Source organism: Oncorhynchus nerka, linkage group LG27 (assembly GCF_034236695.1).
Source record: "Oncorhynchus nerka isolate Pitt River linkage group LG27, Oner_Uvic_2.0, whole genome shotgun sequence".
Classification (NCBI taxonomy): domain Eukaryota; kingdom Metazoa; phylum Chordata; class Actinopteri; order Salmoniformes; family Salmonidae; genus Oncorhynchus; species Oncorhynchus nerka.
Window position 1 is genome coordinate 34510730 of NC_088422.1, and position 18954 is coordinate 34529683.

Genomic DNA, 18954 nt, shown 5'->3' on the forward strand with positions numbered 1-18954 from the left:
ACCAAATCACATGGCCACACATGGCTTCCCAAACTCAGGACAGGACACTACCCACAGGACAGCTGCTCCTGCTCCACCACGTCCTCTGTTGCTCTTCAACGTGCCCACCACCGCCAACATAATGTCTATCTGCAAAACAGCTGTCCTCCTCTGCCTTACTTCTTCTTTTCTATCTATGGTACTGCTGCTACTCTACTACTACTTACTATACTGTCTGTCCTGAGATGGTTCGTCTTATTCATTGCCATTCCCATGTGATGGTAAACAGCTAATTCTCTATTTCTGTCCTATTGTCTATAGCTGGTCCACTGCCTGACCTAGACCAACTGTGAGGACCATGATAAGGATGAGTTTATTCCCTGGACCAGTGATGCTCCAGTTGTCTGCCTCAGCAGCCATCTTTGAACCAATCCATCAGTGATGTGGGGATATCCCACTCTCCACAACTCTAGAGAAACAACTCCTGTTTCTATGGCAATGGGGAACAGAGATGACTTGTAATTGCAATGGGGGCGGAGTAAAACAAATCCCTCCCAATTTAGGCTTGAAGTTTTAAGCTCATGGCTCGTCTGACGCTGTACCACAACTCAAAGCACCCCTCCATTGTACAGGGGTGACCTCCCTGGGCGGGTCTGCCCCATTCGCTCTTCTCCGTTTATTTATCCCCCTTTTTTCCCCTCACTTCCTCCCTCTCTCCTCTAGCCTGAGCTTATTGTGAGGCTTTGGCAGCTGAATGGGGCCTGTTGGCTTGATGGTGGCTGCCAGCAGGCTACCTTCCTCCCTGCAGATGAATAGTGAAGTGTGTTGGCTAGGCTGAACTAGTGGCTGCTGGGGGATATGCATAATCACTGTCCTCCTCAGTAAGAGAGGGCGGAGACGGTGCTGAGGGGGGTTAATCTGACAGAGAAACTGCTCCCCTACACACAATCTAAAGGCACGCTTCAAACACACTGGCACTACTACACTTGAGTTTAACACTTTACCTGCTTTAAAATCCACTACACTTTGAATTTGAACACTTTAATGATTCCAACGCAGCCACTGCACTCGAGATAACACTTTAACATTACCTGCCTCCAAAACAGCCATTACACTTAGGTTTAACATACTGCACAAGTAAGATATTTCTGAAACAGGCACTCCACTACATACCATAAAGCCAAACAAAGTCAGTCATACAAGCTTTAAGAAACTTAACAGAAACGTCTCACTGAGGTGTAACCAATGATTTATATACTGAACAAAAATATAAATGCAACATGCAACAATTTCAATGATTTTACTGAGTTAAAGTTCATATAAGGAAATCTGTCAATTGAAATAAATTAATTAGGCCTTAATCTATGGAGGGCATAGGCCCACCCACTTGGCAGTCAAGCCCACCCACTGAGGAGCCAGGCCCACCCAATCAGAATGAGTTTTTCACCACAAAAGGGCTTTATTATTATAGACATAAATACTTCTCAGCGATCCCACAGGTGAAGAAGCCGGATGTGGAGGTCCTGGGCTGGCGTGGTTACCCATGGTCTGCGGTTGTGAGGCAGGCTGGAAACTTCCAAATTCTCAAAAACTATGTTCGAGGCAGCTTATGGTAGAGAAATTAACATTTAATTATCTGGCAACAGTTCTGGTTGACATTCTTGCAGTCATCATGCCAAAACTTAAGACATCTACTGTGTTGTGTGACAAAACTGCACATTTTAGTTGCCTTTTATTGTCCCCAGCACAAGATGCACCTGTGTAATGATCATGCTGTTTAATCAGCTTCTTGTTATGCCATACCTTTCAGGTGGATGGATTATTTTGGCAAAGGAGAAATGCTCACTAACAGGGATGTAAACAAATTTGCGCACATTTGAGAGAAATAAGCTTTTTGTGCATGTTACGTTCCCCAGTTTCTGTGTTGTTTTGGGTTTGTATGTGTTTGAATGTGTGTATTTCAGGAAATGGCTACCTGAAGTCCAAAGCAGCTGATTGGTCGGCCCCATTGCAGATTGGAGCTCTGACCCCGCCCTCTCGTCAGGGGATACAGCTGTCTGCAATTACAAACTCCTTCTGCAGCTTGAAAAGCCAGGGTTCCTTTGAGGTAGGGAGAGCTTCTTTGTATGTTGTGTATCTGTATAATTTGCTGTAAAATATTTTGTAGCCGGTCCTGCAGAGGTATGTTTATGTCAAAAAGACTGTTTTTGACTATTGAAATTGTTCACTTTAGGTTAGTAATTATTTTGTTTTTGTTCCGAAGGGGAAGGCACCTTGGGAGTGTTTAGGCAAGCGGCCTGCGGGCATACATATACCCGTAGTAAGTACTCTGTCTATGCACACTAGGTAAGACTTGGGTGGACCACCCCCTGTATTTTGGTTAGCGCGCCAGATGGCATTAAGAAAAGTAGTGGGTAGTTAAGGTAGGAGAGGGGGCTCTTAACTTTTACTTCCTTTGCTTTGGTTCTGTCCAGCCCCTTTTCCCCAAATTACCGTGTGAAGGTAGAATAAATTCCCTATAAATGGTCATTTTCTCTGCCTCTATCATCCTTACCCGCACCTACAGTCACATACCTCTTTCACTCCAAGGGGAGTTGAGTGTAGCAGGGTGTTACGTTCCCTCCAAGAGGTGTCTGTAACAGTGCATATGGAATTTTTAATTTTTATTATTTCATAAACATGTGACCAACAGTCCATGCTGTGTTTATTTTTGACTGACAGGGGGTGTTTTGAAGCCACCACACCATCTTGGCACAAAGATTTTGACGTTATTGCCAAACCTTAACAATCCTGAGATGATGCCTGAACTTGACTTTAAACACTTAGAAAATGTTATGTTTGGAACAACTTCATAATTTGTTTGAGAATGAATGTCTAATTCTGACATGACTGTGAGAGCGTGTTGCTCCCCCACCCTTTAAAACTTGTTATGGCTTGGGGGCAGTATTTTGACATCTGGATGAGAAGCGTGCCCAAAGTAAACTGCCTGTTACTCAGGCCCAGAAGCTAGGATATGCACATCATTTGGATAGAAAACGCAAGTTTCCGAAACTGTTAAAATAATGTCTGAGTATAACATAACAGAACTGATATGGCAGGCAAAAACCTGAGGAAAATCCATCCAGGAAGTGGGATATTTTTGATGTGTGTAGTTTTTAATTGAATGCCAATACAGTATGTATTGGGATAGGAACCAAGATTGCAGTTCCTATGGCTTCCACTAGATGTCAACAGTCTTTAGACATTGTTTCAGGCTTGTTTTCTGAAAAATGAGGAAGAATCAGACCATTGTCTAAGTGGACCGTAGAATGAAGCAGAGCTTGTTTGCGTGCATGACCGATTGCCCGCCCTTCATTATTTTTCCTTTCTATTGACTACACTATTGTCCAGTTGAAATATTATCGATTATTTAGACAATAGACAACCTGAGGATTAATTATAAACATCGTTTGACATGTTTCGACGAACTTTATCGGTACTATTAGGATGTATTCGTCTGCATGTTGTGACCGCCATTGAGCCAGTGGATTACTGAACAAAACACGCCAACAAGAATTTTTGGGACATAAAGAGGAACTTTGTCAAACAAAACAAACATTTATTGTGTAACAGGGAGACTTGTGACTGCAACCATATGAAGATCATCAAAGGTAAGTGATTTAATTTTATCGCTATTTCTGACTTTCGTGACTCTACTTGGCTTAAATATTTGTATGCTTTTGTAAGTGGGGCGCTGTCCTCAGATAATCGCATGGTATACTTTCGCCATAAAGCCTTTTTGAAATCTGACACAGCAGCTGGATTAACAAGAAGTTCGTATTTAAGCCGACGTATAACACGTATCTTTTATGAGTGTTTCTGTATTTTGAATTTGGAGCTCTGCAATTTCACAGGATGTTGTCGAGGTGGGTCGCTAGCGGAACGCCTGCGCCAGAGGTTGAAAATATTTTGGAAGCCATAGAAGCCATTGTTTTTGCCAAGTTTTATTCTATTATAGACACCTTAATGCATACTTTTGCATTGTCTTATGTGAACTAAACATATAAATAAATGTAAGTAAATACATGTAATTTTGTCCTTAACATTTGAATGAAATACTGTAGAACTCCATTCATTTCCATGGAGGACTGTTTTCTGTGGAGTGCCAATATGGCCGACCGGTGGCTTCAAAGCCTCTCATTGCCCAAAACACGGCAATCTAGGGTTTATATACATCATTGGGTGTAACAGCATACCATAAATCCTAACATACACACTGCTTTTAAAGGACCTACATGATTCTCCATTTTAAACTATGGGCAAGTCTAAGCTTCCTAATACAACAGTGAAAATATTGACAGCCTTAGGCAGTAAGGCAGACATCTTGGAAATACATACGATTTGGAATGGCATCTGTTGAGTCCATTAATTGGGCAGAGGTACATGGGAGGTAAGTGAAACTGAATCGATCAGGCAGACTGCCTTTTTGATGGCAGGGGGCGAGAGAGTTGCAGTGGTAACACCAGGCAGGGCCCAGAGCCCCAGACTGAGGCACACAGCCCTGCAGAAACAAGCAGCCGAGCAGGCCAGATAAGGGCCTGCACAGGAAATGACCCAAAGCTCTATTTGTGTCTTGCTGGACCAGCTTGTTTGGGAGAAGGAAGGTCTGGGTCAGCCTGTAGGGAGGTACTAAGAGGCAGAGCATACCATTGGGAATAGGTCAGATCAGTGGAGATTGTAAACAATATGCAGAGTGGACTATGGAGTTAAATCACTGTAGTTTGGGGGACTTTAATCATATCATCTGGATGTTTTGTTTGTTTGACTCCATTTTGGTTTTCCTTGCAGCAACATGTTTTGCTACATGCCCCCATTGTAATAGTGTAAGCAGCCATGAAAACAGCATATGGACATTTGACAGTCAAAAGGAAATTGCTCCAGGCCATAATATTTGCATCTGTGCAAAAATATTAACTGTTCCATTTTAAACTGTAACCCAATCTAAGTTATCATTTTAGAGCAATCCAAAACCATATCCATGAGCTGTGAAAAACACACAACCTATGAACTCTTGGACTGTGTAAAGGTGTAACTTCAATACTATGGTTGACCTGTTCAATCCATAGTTTACTAATGCATCCAAGCACTCCTAGGGAAAAGTGTTATCTAAGAGCAGTGGAGGCTGGTGGGAGGAGCTATAGGAGGATGGTCTCATTGTAATGGCTGGAAAGCACTTATGGAAAGGAGTCAAACGTGGTTTCCATATGTTTGATACCGTTCCATTTATTCCATTGTAGACAGTACAATGAGCCCGTCATCCTATAGCTCCTCCCACCAACCGCCACTGATCTAGAACCAGAAGGGTTCTGCGGCTGTTCCCATAGGAGAACACGTTTGGGTTCCAGGTAGAACCCTTTCAAAATAGGGTTCTACTTGGAACCAAAAAGGGTTATCCTATGGGGTCAGACAAATAAACCTGCACTCTTAGAAAAATGTGTTTAGACATACTCATGCCAACATGCACATTAACATCACACACACACACAGGCCTGTAGGGAAGCAAAAGTAATTTCAATACTTAAGAATAACAAAGCACCCTTTACTGTCTCAAACAATCAGCCTGGTGCCAAACCTTAGTAAACCTTTGGAAAACAATGTTTGGCCAGATTCAATGCTATTTCGCAGTAAACAAATTGAGAACTGCATGCTTATAGGGAAGGGCACTCAACATGTACGGTACTTGTAAAAATGACTGATTGGCAGAAAAATCTATAAGATTGTGGGTGCTGTTTTAGACTTCCATGCAGCTTTTGACATTATTGATCATAGTTTGCTGCTGATAAAAACATGTGTGTTGGCTTTATATCCTCTGCTATGTCGTGGATCGAGATTTACCGGTCTAACTGATCACAGATGGTGTTCTTTAATGGAAGCCTCTCCAACATAATCCAGCTAGTCAGGCATACCCCAGGGCAGCTGTGGTGAATTCCCTGGTTTTCCCGAAATCCCAGTTGGCGGTTTCCAGAATCAGATTTCTGGAAAACCATTGAATTTATTGAATGTTCCCAGAATTTTGCAAGCCTAACTGGTACTGAGTAATATCCTATTGATGTCTTTGCACAGGGCTTTCAGAAAGTATTCATGCCCCTCGACATGTTACAGCCTGAATTTAAAATGGATTAAATTGAGATTTTTTTTGGTCACTGGCCTACACATTACTCAACATAATCACGTCAACTATCACAGCAAGTCACAAAGACTTAACAATGAGCTGCAGTCAGTTTTAGAATCAGTGGCAAGTAATAAGCTCATCCTAAATATTTCAAAAACTAAAAGCATTGCATTTGGGACAAATCATTCACTAAACTGTAAAATATTGTCATTAAATGTGGAAATTGAGCAAGTGGAGCAGACTAAACTGCTTGGTGTAACCATAGATTATAAACTGTCATGGTACAAAACATATTGATAAAACGGTGGCTAGATGGGAAGATGTCTGTCTGTAATAAAATGCTACTCTGCTTTCTTGACGTTGCTATAAACAAATGTCCTGCAGGCCCTAGTTTTGTCACATCTGTACTACTGCCCAGTCATATGTTCAAGAGCCACAGAGAGGGACATGGGCAAATGACAGTTGGCCCAGAAGAGAGCAGAACGGCTGGCCCTTAAATGTACATGGAGAGCTAGCGTCAATAACATGCATGTCAATCTAACAGTGAAATGCTTACTTACTAGCCCGAACTTACTTACTTCCCAACAATACTGAGAATTTTTAAATAGTAGAACAAATAACTTGAGGAATAAATACACAATAAGTAACGATAATTTGGCTATATGCATGTACCACTACAGAGTCTATGTGCAGGGGTACGAGGTAATTGAGGTAGATAGAGGAAGAGGAGGACGAAGAGGAGGACGAGATCCGTTATACATACAATGACATTGTAAATGATTCTGTGCTTCCAACTTTGTAGCAACAGTTTGGGGAAGGCCCTTTCCTGTTTCAGCATGACAATGCCCCCGTGCACAAAGCGAGGTCCATACAGAAATGGTTTGTCGAGATCGGCATGGAATAACTTGACTGACCTGCACAGAGCCCTGACCTCAACCCCATTGAACACCATTGGGATGAATTGGAATGCAGACTGCGAGCCAGGCCTAATCGCCCAACATCAGTGCCCAACCTCACTAATTCTCTTGTGGCTGTGGTAGACTGTTCTCTCTGCTATCACTTGGGTGGCTAGAGTCGTTGAAAATTACAGGGCCTTCCCCTGGCACCGCCTGGTATAGAGGTCCTAAATGGCAGGGAGCTCGGCCCAAGTGATGTGCTGGGCCGTACGCACTACCCGCTGTAGCACCTTGTGGTCGAGATGCAAAGCAGTTGTCATACCAAGCGGTGATGCACCCAGTCAAGATACTCTAATAGGTGCAGCTGTAAAACTTTTCAGCCTCGAGGTGAAGGAGGCATTGTCGTGCCTTCACCTTCACGATTGTGTGTGTGGACCATGATAATTCCTTAGTGGTGTGGACACCGAGGAAGCTCTCGACACGCTCCACTAGAGATCCGTTTATGTGGTTGGGGGCATTCTCGGCATTCTGTTTCCTGTAGTCTACAAACACCTTTTGTCTTGCTGACATGGAGGGAGAGGTTTGTCCTGGTACCACACTACCATGTCACTAACCTCCTCCCTATAGTCTCATCGTCAGTGATCAGGCCAACCACCGACGTGTCGTCAGCGAACTTAATGATAATGTTGAAGTTGTGCACAGCCACGTAGTCGTGGGTGAACAGGGAGCATAGGAGGGGATGAAGCACACCCCCCTGAGGGGCCCCAGTGTTGAGGTTCAGCGCCGCGGATGTGTTGTCTACCCTCACCACCTGGGGGTGGCCTGTCAGGAAGCCCAGGATTCAGTTGCAGAGGGAAGCTGTTCAGTGCCAGGGTCCTTAGCTTAGTGATGAGCTTTTTGGGCACTATGGTGTTGAACGCTGGGCTATAGTCAATGAATAGCATTCTCACATAGGTGATTCTCTTGTCCAGTTGGGAGAGGGCAGTGTGGAAGAGATTACGTCATCGGTGGATCTGTTGGGACGGTACGCAAATTGTGTGGGTCCAGAGTATCTGTGATGATAATGTGAGCCATGACCAAGGGTGTAGTGATGCCGGAGCCCGGAGGAGCAGTGCTCCCTCACCTTTTTCAATTTCACAATACACGGAGCTGGTAAAAATATTTCTGGAAAAAAAAATAATAATAATAATAATATTAATAAATAATTCTGCTAAATTCTGAAATTATTTAATTACGACAATTTCATGAAAAGCAATAGAATGACAGGCCAAATTAACTATTTAGGCTACAACAGCTTAGAGGTAGGTAAATGGTGGGTTATTTTCTGTCTTCTCTTTAGCGGTGACGAGAATGATGAACTATAGGCTACGTGTGTGTGTGTGTGTGTGTGCACTGCAGAGGCTTGTCGGACACATGACCACTGGCATATCAGAATGTTGAGAGAAAAATATCAATACTGAAAAACTATATGATATGCAACATGTAAAGTGTTGGTCCCATGTTTCAGTAGCTGAAATAAAAGATCCTTGAAATGTCCCAGCTTATTTATGTTGTATGTTTTACTCATTTGTTTATATCCCTATTAGTGAGCATTTCTCCTTTGCCAAGATAATCCATCCATCTGACTGGTGTGGCACATCCAGAAGCTTTTTGAACAGCATGATCCTTACACAGGTGCACCTTGTGCTGGGGGACAATACAAAGGCACTAAAAAGTGCAGTTTTGTCACACAACACAATGCCACAGACATCTCAAGTTTTGAAGGAGTGTGCAATTGGCATGCTGACTGCAAGAATGTCCCCCAGAGCTGTTGCCAGAGAATTTAATGTTCATTTCTCTACCATAAACCACCTCCAACTTCATTTTAGAGAATTTGGCAGTATGCCCAACCGGCCTCACAACCGCAGACCACGTGTAACCACACCAACCCAGGACCTCGACATCCGGCTTCTTCACCTGCGGGATCATCTGAGACCAGCCACCTGGACAGCTGATGAAACTGAGGAGTGTTTCTGTATTAAAGCCCTTTTGTGGGGAAAAAACAAATTCTGATTGGCTGGGCCTGGCTCTGTAGTTGGTGGGACTGGCTCCCAAGTCATGTCAAAACCATAGATTAGGGCCTAATGAATGTATTTCAATTGACTGATTTCCTTATGAACTGTAACTCAGTAAAATTGTTGATATTGTTGCATGTTGGGTTAATATTTTTGTTCAGTATAAAGTCACTGTGTGTCTGCCTTGATGTTCATAAAACTCCACGGAACCCCTCTTGTGCAGTGGAACCCAGAACGATATGTGACCACTTGGTTACGGCTAGGGTTGCAAAGGGTCAGAAACTTTCCGGGAAGTTATGCCTGGGAAGTTGGGGAATTGTGCTTAAATTCATCAATAAAGTTAGCTTATAACAGTGAACCTTTTTTGTGGGATACACAAGGCAATTCTAGGTCTTGTGGCATATTTTGGTTAAACTATCCCTAATTCAATGGAATTGCAACCCTCTGCAGGTGCAGTGCATTCTTCCATCACATGTACAGCTGATTCTCAAGATCTTGCATTACTGAGATGCTATTGGGCCCACACTACTACACTGTCTGAGTACTACATGCTTTCTGGTAAGTTTTGATTACAATACTGGGTGGGGTAAATATATTTTGTATGACATACATGATTTTCTGTTAATAACTAGAAAATAGTAGCCTACAGCAAAGTGTGTTTAAATCATTTCTAACTTGTTAACAATTTATGCTAGTTAGTTTTTGCTACCATGTAGGTTTTAGCTTGCTTGAGTCTGCTTACTGAGGAGTGTTAATTCACCGGTTTCATTTTAAAACATGTATCTTACAAAGGAGTTGTTTCATCTAACTATTTATCTGTACATGGAATTATTTTTTTAAACGTATTTCTAATCTTTACAGGAAATACGTGTGGAGACATTTCACTGCAGCTAATGTAGAAGGAAAAGCTGGGTACATTTGCAAATACTGTGCCAAATCATATTTTAAGAATGCAACGTTGATGCAGAATCATCTGGCCAAGTGCATAAAGTTACCTCAGCGCTCACAACAATCAACATCTGAGACAAGTCCATCTACTTCTATTCAAGGTGAAAATGATGAATCAGACACCTTATCGATAGCAACAGCTCATGGTCCTCCTGGAATCAGAAGTGTTTGTTGACTCAATGGAGGAACGTAGTCAAAGAAATGCTGATTGCTCGAGCTGTGTATGCAACTGGTTCACGTTTGGTGCTCACAGGCAATGTGTATTGGAAGAGATTTCTGAAAGTTCTTTGCCCAGCATAAACCCCTTCAACCAGACATGCTTTATCTACTCATTTGCTGGATGTCAACAAAGTTCAAGTGAAGGTCAAGCAAATCATAGAGAAAGCAGACTGTATTGCAATCATCTCTGATGGGTGTTGAATGTTCGTGGGCAAGGAATAATTAACTACAGCTCCACCCCTCAACCAGTATTCTGCAAGAGCACAGATACAAGGGACAACAGACACACCGGTCTCTACATTGCAGATGAGCTGAAGGCAGTCATCAATGACCTTGGACCACATAAGGTATTTGCACTGGTTACAGACGATGCTGTGAACATGAAGGCTGCTTGGTCTAAAGTGGAGGAGTCCTACCCTCACATCACACCCATTGGCTGTGCTGCTAATGCATTGAATCTGCTCCTCAAGGACATCATGGCATTGAAAACAATGGATATCCTCTACAAGAGAGCCAATAAATGGTAGGTATGTGAAGGGTCATCAAGTTGTAGCAGCAATCTACCTCCCCAAGCAATGTGAGAAGAATAAGAGCACCGCATTGAAGCTGCCAAGCAACACCCATTGGGGTGGTGTTGTCATGTTTGACAGTCTCCTGGAGGGGAAGGAGTCTCTTCAAGAAATGGCCATATCACAGTCTGCCGATATGGACAGCCCCATCAAGACGATCCTCCTGGATGATGTATGTTGGGATAGAGTGGTAAGCAGCCTGAAACTCCTGAAACCTACAGCATTAGACATTGCATGGATTGAGGGAGACAATGCCATCCTGTCTGATGTTAAGACTCTGCTTGCAGATGTAAGAGAAGAAATCCGTACTGCCCTGTCCACTTCACTGTTGCTCCAAGCAGAGGAAACTGCAGTTCTGAAATACATCAAAAATCATGACGACTTCTGCCTGAAGCCGATACACGCCGCAGCATACATGTTGGACCCCAAGTATGCTGGCAAGAGCATCCTGTCTGGTGCAGAGATCAACCAGGCCTATGGTGTCATTACTACCGTGTCTCGCCAACTTGGCCTGGATGAAGGCAAGGTTCTTGGCAGTCTGACGAAATACACTTCCAAGCAAGGGCTTTGGGATGGAAATGCAACATGGCAGTCGTGGCAACATATCTTATCATATCCTATCAACCTATGGTAAATTAAATTGATTGGACATGATTTGTAAAGGCACATGCCTGTCTATATAAGGTCCCACAGTTGACAGTGCATGTCAGAGCAAAAACCAAGAAATTAGGTCAAAGGAATTGTCCGTAGAGCTCCGAGACAGGATTGTGTCGAGGCACAGATCTGGGGAAGGGTACCAACACCACCTTTCTGCAGCATTGAAGGTCTCCATGAACACAGTGGCGTCCATCATTATTAAATGGAAGAAGTTTGGAACCACATAGACTCTTCCTAGAACTGTCCGCCCAACCAAACTGAGCAAATGGGGGGAGAAGGGCCTTGGTCAGGGAGGTGACCAAGAACCGATGGTCACTCTGACAGAGCTCCAGAGTTCCTCTGTGGAGATGGGACAACCTTCCAAAAGGGCACCCATCTCTGCAGCACCCCATCAATCAGGCCTTGATGGTACAGTGGCCAGAGACACCACAAGAGTGGCTTTGGAACAAGTCTCTGAATGTCCTTGTGTCCCAGCCAGAGCCCGAACTTGAACCCCATCGAACATCTCTGGAGAGACCTGAAAATAGCTGTGCAGCAACTCTCCCCATCCAACCTGACAGAGCTTGAGAGGATCTGCAGAGAAGAATGGGAGAAACTCCCCAAATACAGGTGTGCCAAGCTTGTAGCGTCTTACCCAACAAGACTCAAGGCTGTAATCACTGCACAAGGTGCTTCAACAAAGTACTGAGTAAAGGGTCTGAATACTTATGTAAATGTGATTTCCTTTTTTTTATACATTTGCAAACATTTCTAAACCTGTTTTTGCTTTGTCATTTTGGGGTATTGTGTGTAGATTGAGGATTTATTTATTTTGAATCAATTTTAGAATAAGGCTGTAATGGAACAAAATTTGGAAAAACTCAAGGGGTCTGAATACTTTCCAAATAGACTATTTTAATTGTTTTGTGATGTAATTCCCTTTAATCTTACCTTAGCAGCAGCTAATGGGGATCCCTCATAAATATATTATACACACACACACACTTGACCTAAGGATGGTTGCTGACTCTTATAGTCTGGATAAGTAGATGGGGTAAAGGTTAATGGTCAGTTCATACCCGTATGAAAATCAGAGCGCTGGAGTCTCCCACTTTGTACTTCCCCTCAGACACCTTGATCATTGGGAACTGGGCGGGGCAGGAGCAACGGCCCAGGATCTCCCGCACCTGGAGAAGAGACAACACAGGCCTGTTTAGCACCCACAGCCAATGAAACATGACACTCCATATTCACACAGCTACAGAAAGGAACAACAAGAAGCACAAACTGTTCAGTCTCTGTTCAACCTTCCTTATTCTTCATTTCAACTCTTCCTATGAGATCATGCTTACTCATATCCACGATCATGACCAAATCCCCTCTGGTCCTGAGTTGTCACTGTGCTGTTGACACACACACATTTACATTAGGGTGAGACATGGCTAGCCCTGTTTGTCTATGTGTGTCTCAGCTTTCAGCAGAGCAGAGGTCCCTCAGTACCTGAGTAATGGAGGGCCCCTCCCCTCCCTCGCCAATTATTGCATAAACACTTAGTCCAGCTCGTTGCTGCAGTATAAAATGTCATCAAGGAATACACATAAGCTAAATACAAATGAAAAGAGTTCACATTACAACACACACACACACACTGCTGTAGGGACCTCCTGACCGCAGAGCAGTACTTTGATGGGCAATAAGGTGAGGCTCTAACTAATGTCAAAGGGATGACGTAAATGAGCCTGTGGTTCCAGTGGTGTTTTGGGATGAGAGAGAGAGACGGCTCTGGTACTGTGCTGTATGTGGTTGGGGTGCTTATTAAGCACAGTGGAGTCAGACAGAACTCTAGGGTGGGGGCAAGAGAGGCCTGCATTGCAAGGGCTCTCTCTCTCGACCGGGATTGGCCAACTTTGATGTTATTCTTGGCAGCTCTCTCAAACAAAGGCGTGTGCACACTTGTGAACCGAGAGACGGTGAGGAGAGAGACCGACAACAAACAGAGGACAAAGAGAGGCGAGCTGAGCAAGGACAAACAAACAGGGACTGCTGTACTCCATATGTACTGTATAGACAGGAGCACATGTCCAATCTAAACACATTAGAGAAACAAGGGAAAGGCTCTCAGTAGTCGCTCAAGGAATTAATCACACTAAGAAAATGAATAAGATGAAGATAATTTAATTAGATCAACATAAATGAAATGATACCTAGCCAGGTATCCATTGAAGAAGACAGTATACCATCCATATATAGTATATTAGCTAGATGCAGCATCAGTGTTGCAGGTTATGACTGGCTCATTTTCCAGATTATGGCTTATTCAAGAGATTAGGGAGGGACCTTGTTATTTTCCTAAAATAGCTGTCTTTATTCCACCTACTAATTAAAGTGTGGGTGGAATCAGTGTTAAGAACTTTGTCTCACCTGTCTCCCCAGGACTACATACTAAATCATTAGCCTCCCACTGCCTTCTCTCTCTCTACTGTATTCTGTTTCCTGTTTTCTTTCTCCCACTCTCTCCTTCTCCATCTGCTAGTCTATCAGTGCCTCTTCATCTCTTTCTATCGTCCCTCCTGTCTCACACAGAGTCTTTCTCGGTCTGTCATTTATTTCTTTCACTGCCCTTTTCTGCTCTGCTTGCTCTCCAAGTCTCCTTTTAGTCTCTCAGTCGTTCTTTCACTATGTGGACAAACCCTGTTTGGAAAAACCCCAGCCAGTGAGTTAATGGAAATATCCCCCTGGTTACAGACACAAACAGCCTTATCCTGCCTGTTTTTAACAGACCGTTTGTTTTCTTTTTTCTTTCTTTAGTACAGCCTTTCAGCGGTCTCTCCTTCCAGCCCCAGAAGACACCTCCCACAACCCCTTTGGGCTGAGGTCATAAGTTTTCCTCCAGAGGAGGTCATAGAGTTGAGGGTTGTAAATATACAGTGAAAATATCAACCCGGTTACAAAAAGATCCCTCAACAACACATGGTCTGAGACATTCCAATCAATGACACCATTGAGCTTTGTTTGTTTAAATATCCGTTAACTATTTCAAATAATCGTTGTGGAATCTAATTGCATCATCCGAAATCACATTTTGGTGACTGCTGTGTCTTAGACAAAAAACGAACCTTGTACAACACAACAAGCTTGGAGAATCACTCAAACAGACACAAGAGCGTGAGACTAAAACACTGATGTGGAACAGTGCTAGGGGAGGGAAAATGCGAGGTCACGCAGGAAGCATGTGGAACTGGAGCGCTGTGAGAGAGAGCTAGGGGATGAATTATGGATGGGTGTCGGTCACATGGGGAACGTGCCGAAGAGCTGTGACGTGTGAGAGAGAGAGACAGAGAAAGAACCAAGGCCCTACATCTGCAGTTAGATTCAGATAGTCTCACAGTACACCCTTAACTAAACTAGGATGGCATTTACTGTAATCATCTCAACATCAGCTGGAGAATGTTCACATGTATCTGTAGGGATGGTATGAAAACACAACACTGCTGTGATCAATGAACAACGAGAGACAAGAGTTGTGAAACTTAGATTAATTAGTGTTCCTGGGTTTGCCTTGAAGCAGGGTGAAATTGCAGGATATGTTTTTTGTTTTCCCTTTGATAATTGAGTCCACACACCATATTCGTGGTCTCTGATTCTCTGCCTCCAACAGAGATTGAGGTAATCAACTCTTTATTACCTTCCTTCCTGTCCTACATAGGGACGGAGGAGAGCGGAGGGTAGGCCATGGAGGACATAAGGTGAGGGGTGAGGCTTTTCCAATCCCCAGGAACACACCACTGTACCTCATTGGGACACAGAGGAAATGGGATTGGTGGTGAGTGAGTGATTTGCTTATGTCTACAATCCCTCTTCATGTAATATTTTTGGAATGTAGCAGTTATTGTTATGACGGTTGTGAAATGCCAGTAAATGACGGTCTAGCGGAGTTTTGTATCTGTTTAGTTGTGTTCCCTTAGCCACAATATGCTAAGCTGCTTTTGCAATAAAGGGATGACTGTGTCCCAGCCTCTGCTTCATTACATTTACATTTACATTTAAGTCATTTAGCAGACGCTCTTATCCAGAGCGACTTACATGGTGGGGATCTCTAGAAATGACTGGACACGTCCCAACACAAACCATACAATCAGATGAGCGATGGAAGCTTCTTGAAATTGAATCTAGGCCACAGGGAGTAGATTGGAATGGAGGAGCATATCTGGAACTTCAGGGGGGATTACTGCTTTAGCCTCTCATTTAGGCTACATCCTAAAAACACTGGATGCAGAGACCACTAAAACTTATTCAATGACCTTGTCTCAAAAGACAAACGGTCGTGGGTCAAAACAAAGAAAATGTGATTGGCCTACTCAGCCAGCATTTTTTCTCCTAGGCCCGAAATTGGCGTGACTCAGGACAGGTTTACGGTGATGAAAGGGTGCCGTTGAACCAACACCTGGGGGGGGGGCAGCATTGTTGGATGGATCATGCGGGTGCTTGTAAGAACACTCCCTACTGCATCCTACACCAACAGGCTAGACCAGCTGAGGATGGGGAGAACAGGGACCAACCCTCCAGGTTATCCAGATAAATGAGAATGTCAACTACTACCAAGAACATTTACTTTGGGACTATGGATAGAATGACAACACTGTTACTTAGAGATGAAAAGTACAGTTATAATTACATTTATTTAGCTTCTTTGTTGATGCTGCAGCCTTCGCAAAAGTGAGCTATCTTTTCGAAACAATAAACCACTCTGTATTTTAGTAAGGCGAATCATATAAGTAACCTTGCTCAAGGGGAAAAATGTAGGACATCACCTATAATTTAAAGGAAGTGTTGTTTTCTGGAAACCTATTTTTTGACCACTCTTCTGCTTAGTGCTGTGTGACTAAATGAAAAACACGTGTCTACTCAGAGATTTGACAAGGGTTGGGGGAGGAGGTAAACCAGCCGTGATAACATTGGACTGCCTCCATTTTAACACATCACATTGCCATGCAGAGGACATATCTGACTTTAGGAGAAACTGATGATTTCAGAAACAGGGTTCGGGTCATTTCCAGTTCAAAATTAAATGAAAGGAAGGATTTTTGAGCTGGTGAGCTGTTCGGATCACCATGACGAGACACCAGACAATCCTCATCTCCGTCCATATCACATGATGGAAGAGTGCTTTATTGTCCCCCACGATGAAATCGAGGCGGGAACTGTGGATCGGTCTCTGTCCGTCCGTCCTTTCGTTAGTCACGCATGATATCTCAGACAGCACTGGACGAAACCTGCGTGAATGATGTGTCTCGCCATAGAGATCCGGCTTTTACAAAATTACACTGATTGGCCCAAGGCAGAAGATATAGTAATGAACTGAAATGTGTGTGTATCATTAGTGGGGGACGACATGTTTACTGTTGCCTTGTTGTTTTATCATCAGTCTGTAGTCTAATTGTGGTCTGCCAATGTTATATGAGTGACTGGCTATAGACAGTGATTCCTAATTCCGCCAGTCTACTCCTGAGACTCCAGGCAGTGCTCAGCTGGGGGGAGGCACAAAACAAGACTACTCACCCAAACAAAAACACACATGACATTAAGCATGTGCACAAGCAGTTTCCACTGTAAACCTAGCTAGACATTGCAATAATGAAATAGAACTGACAACAATCTGTGAAGTCAGCCCATTGGTCTGTTTCCTGCCACATGATGGAGAGCGGAGGCGAGAGAGAGAGAGGTCTGTTCTGTATTAGTCAGCTGGACTAATAAATAATCATAAAATGCTAAAACATTTAGGGCCCAGTTAGTCCGTGCACTGACCTCATGTAGAAAACTCTCCCAATAAGTGTGTGTGTGACGATGCAAACAGAAACACTGAGATATGCTCCCCTAGCAAAGCCCATGAGCCTGACACTGCCAGCCATGATGACCTACTTTTCCTCTCTCTCTCTCACACACACACACCATCTATCCCTGTGTGTAAAATCCATCACAGTCGGCTGTAGCAGAGTGTACAGTAAAGACACTCCAGGCATACTATCTGTTATTGTGTTTCTCTCTGTTTTCTGAATACATGAATTGGACCATAAGGTTAATGAGGCACAGTGTTCACAGAAGACATATAGCCCACGTCACCCCGCCTCCCACTCACCCTCCTGGTGTCTGCTCCTCTTCCTGTGTCGACACCCACCCCATCAGGGCCAATCATTCCATCTCACTGTGAGATGACAGCCATAGTTTACAGTGTTGGCAACACTGGCAGTCTCTTCCTTCTCATCTCCTCTGCCACCAATAAAGCATTGCCTTATCATCCCCAAGGGAAGTATGTGGGGGAAGGGATGGGGGCTGTGGGGGTTGTTGAGCATTTATTAAATGAATGACTGAGTCTTGGAGTCTGAGGGTGAAGCCACATGAAACATTTTGTCTGAAAGAATGAGATAGATGGAGGGAGAGAGAGAGCAGCATACAAAGCATCCTTTTAGACCTGAGGCAGAGCTCCTAGGGTCTGCTGTTATTGTCTTTGAGGCTGCATGCTGGCTGGCAAATGTGTGTGTCCCTATATGTGAAGCCTGCCTGTAGTATGTGAATATGTGTAGTATGTGAATGTGCATACGCATTAAAAGCTGTGCATGTGCATTCGTGGCCGAGTATGTTTTATGTATTCGTTGTTGTTCATGAGCCTGTATCATTGTTGTACGTAGGCCACTAACCTCAAGGCCTGAATGCTCTCCAAGCCCACAGCTGAGACAACAACACACTGCAGGGCCAAGAAAACACACAGAAAAGGGTGTTTGGGTAGTTAGTTTGGCATGTCTTATTGCCATTGGATCTAGACAGTTTTGGGACTTATCATTATCATAATATCTGGAGGAGGTAGGTAAATATGGGATGGTTCATACTTGAGAAAATCTTCTACTGTCAAAGGATAAAAGTTGTTTGGACTGTATGCACAAGCCAGCAGCTGCCTGTCTCATTGTATCAAGGCACACCTGCAGGAATAGGGTCAAATGGAACATTCAGGGAGTTGAGATTATAAATGGCTGTAGGCCCCACTAGAGGTAGGAACTGAGGATTGGTGGGTGGGGGAATTTTCAGGATAGCATGACACTGGTTCCTCAAACTTCAATGGGAAGTTGTGTGTGTGTGTGTGTGTGTGTGTGTGTGTGTGTGTGTGTGTGTGTGTGTGTGTGTGTGTGTGTGTGTGTGTGTGTGTGTGTGTGTGTGTGATGAGTAAGAGCTGAGTGACAGGCAGTGGGAATCAACCTGGGGTATTTATATCAGGGCTTTGTGGTAACCAGGAAAACAAACAGAGGAACTGAGTCGCCCTCAGACAACAGATACACTTCAGCTTTTCCCTGCGATATGACACCTATCTGGGGTTTCATCACACATCCTGGAGACGCTAGCCGACCTGCAGTCAGGGCAGGAAGAGGTTGACTGCTCACTGTCTAAAAACTACATTGGCCTATTTTAAAATGGGACCCTGAATCATATTTCTCACCTATACATAAGCCCAT

The 18954-nt window shown here is 43.7% G+C and overlaps 1 protein-coding gene across 2 annotated transcripts in view; it reads right to left on the reverse strand.

Annotated features, from left to right (window-relative positions):
* Nucleotides 1–18954, reverse strand: part of LOC115111653 (GAS2-like protein 2) — a 44063-nt gene that overhangs the window by 17852 nt on the left and 7257 nt on the right. For both annotated transcript variants that reach the window (XM_029637959.2, XM_065011598.1), the window contains one exon: nt 12532–12639. In XM_029637959.2, the coding sequence (XP_029493819.1) occupies nt 12532–12639 (108 nt within the window). The remainder of the gene's footprint in view (nt 1–12531; nt 12640–18954) is intronic.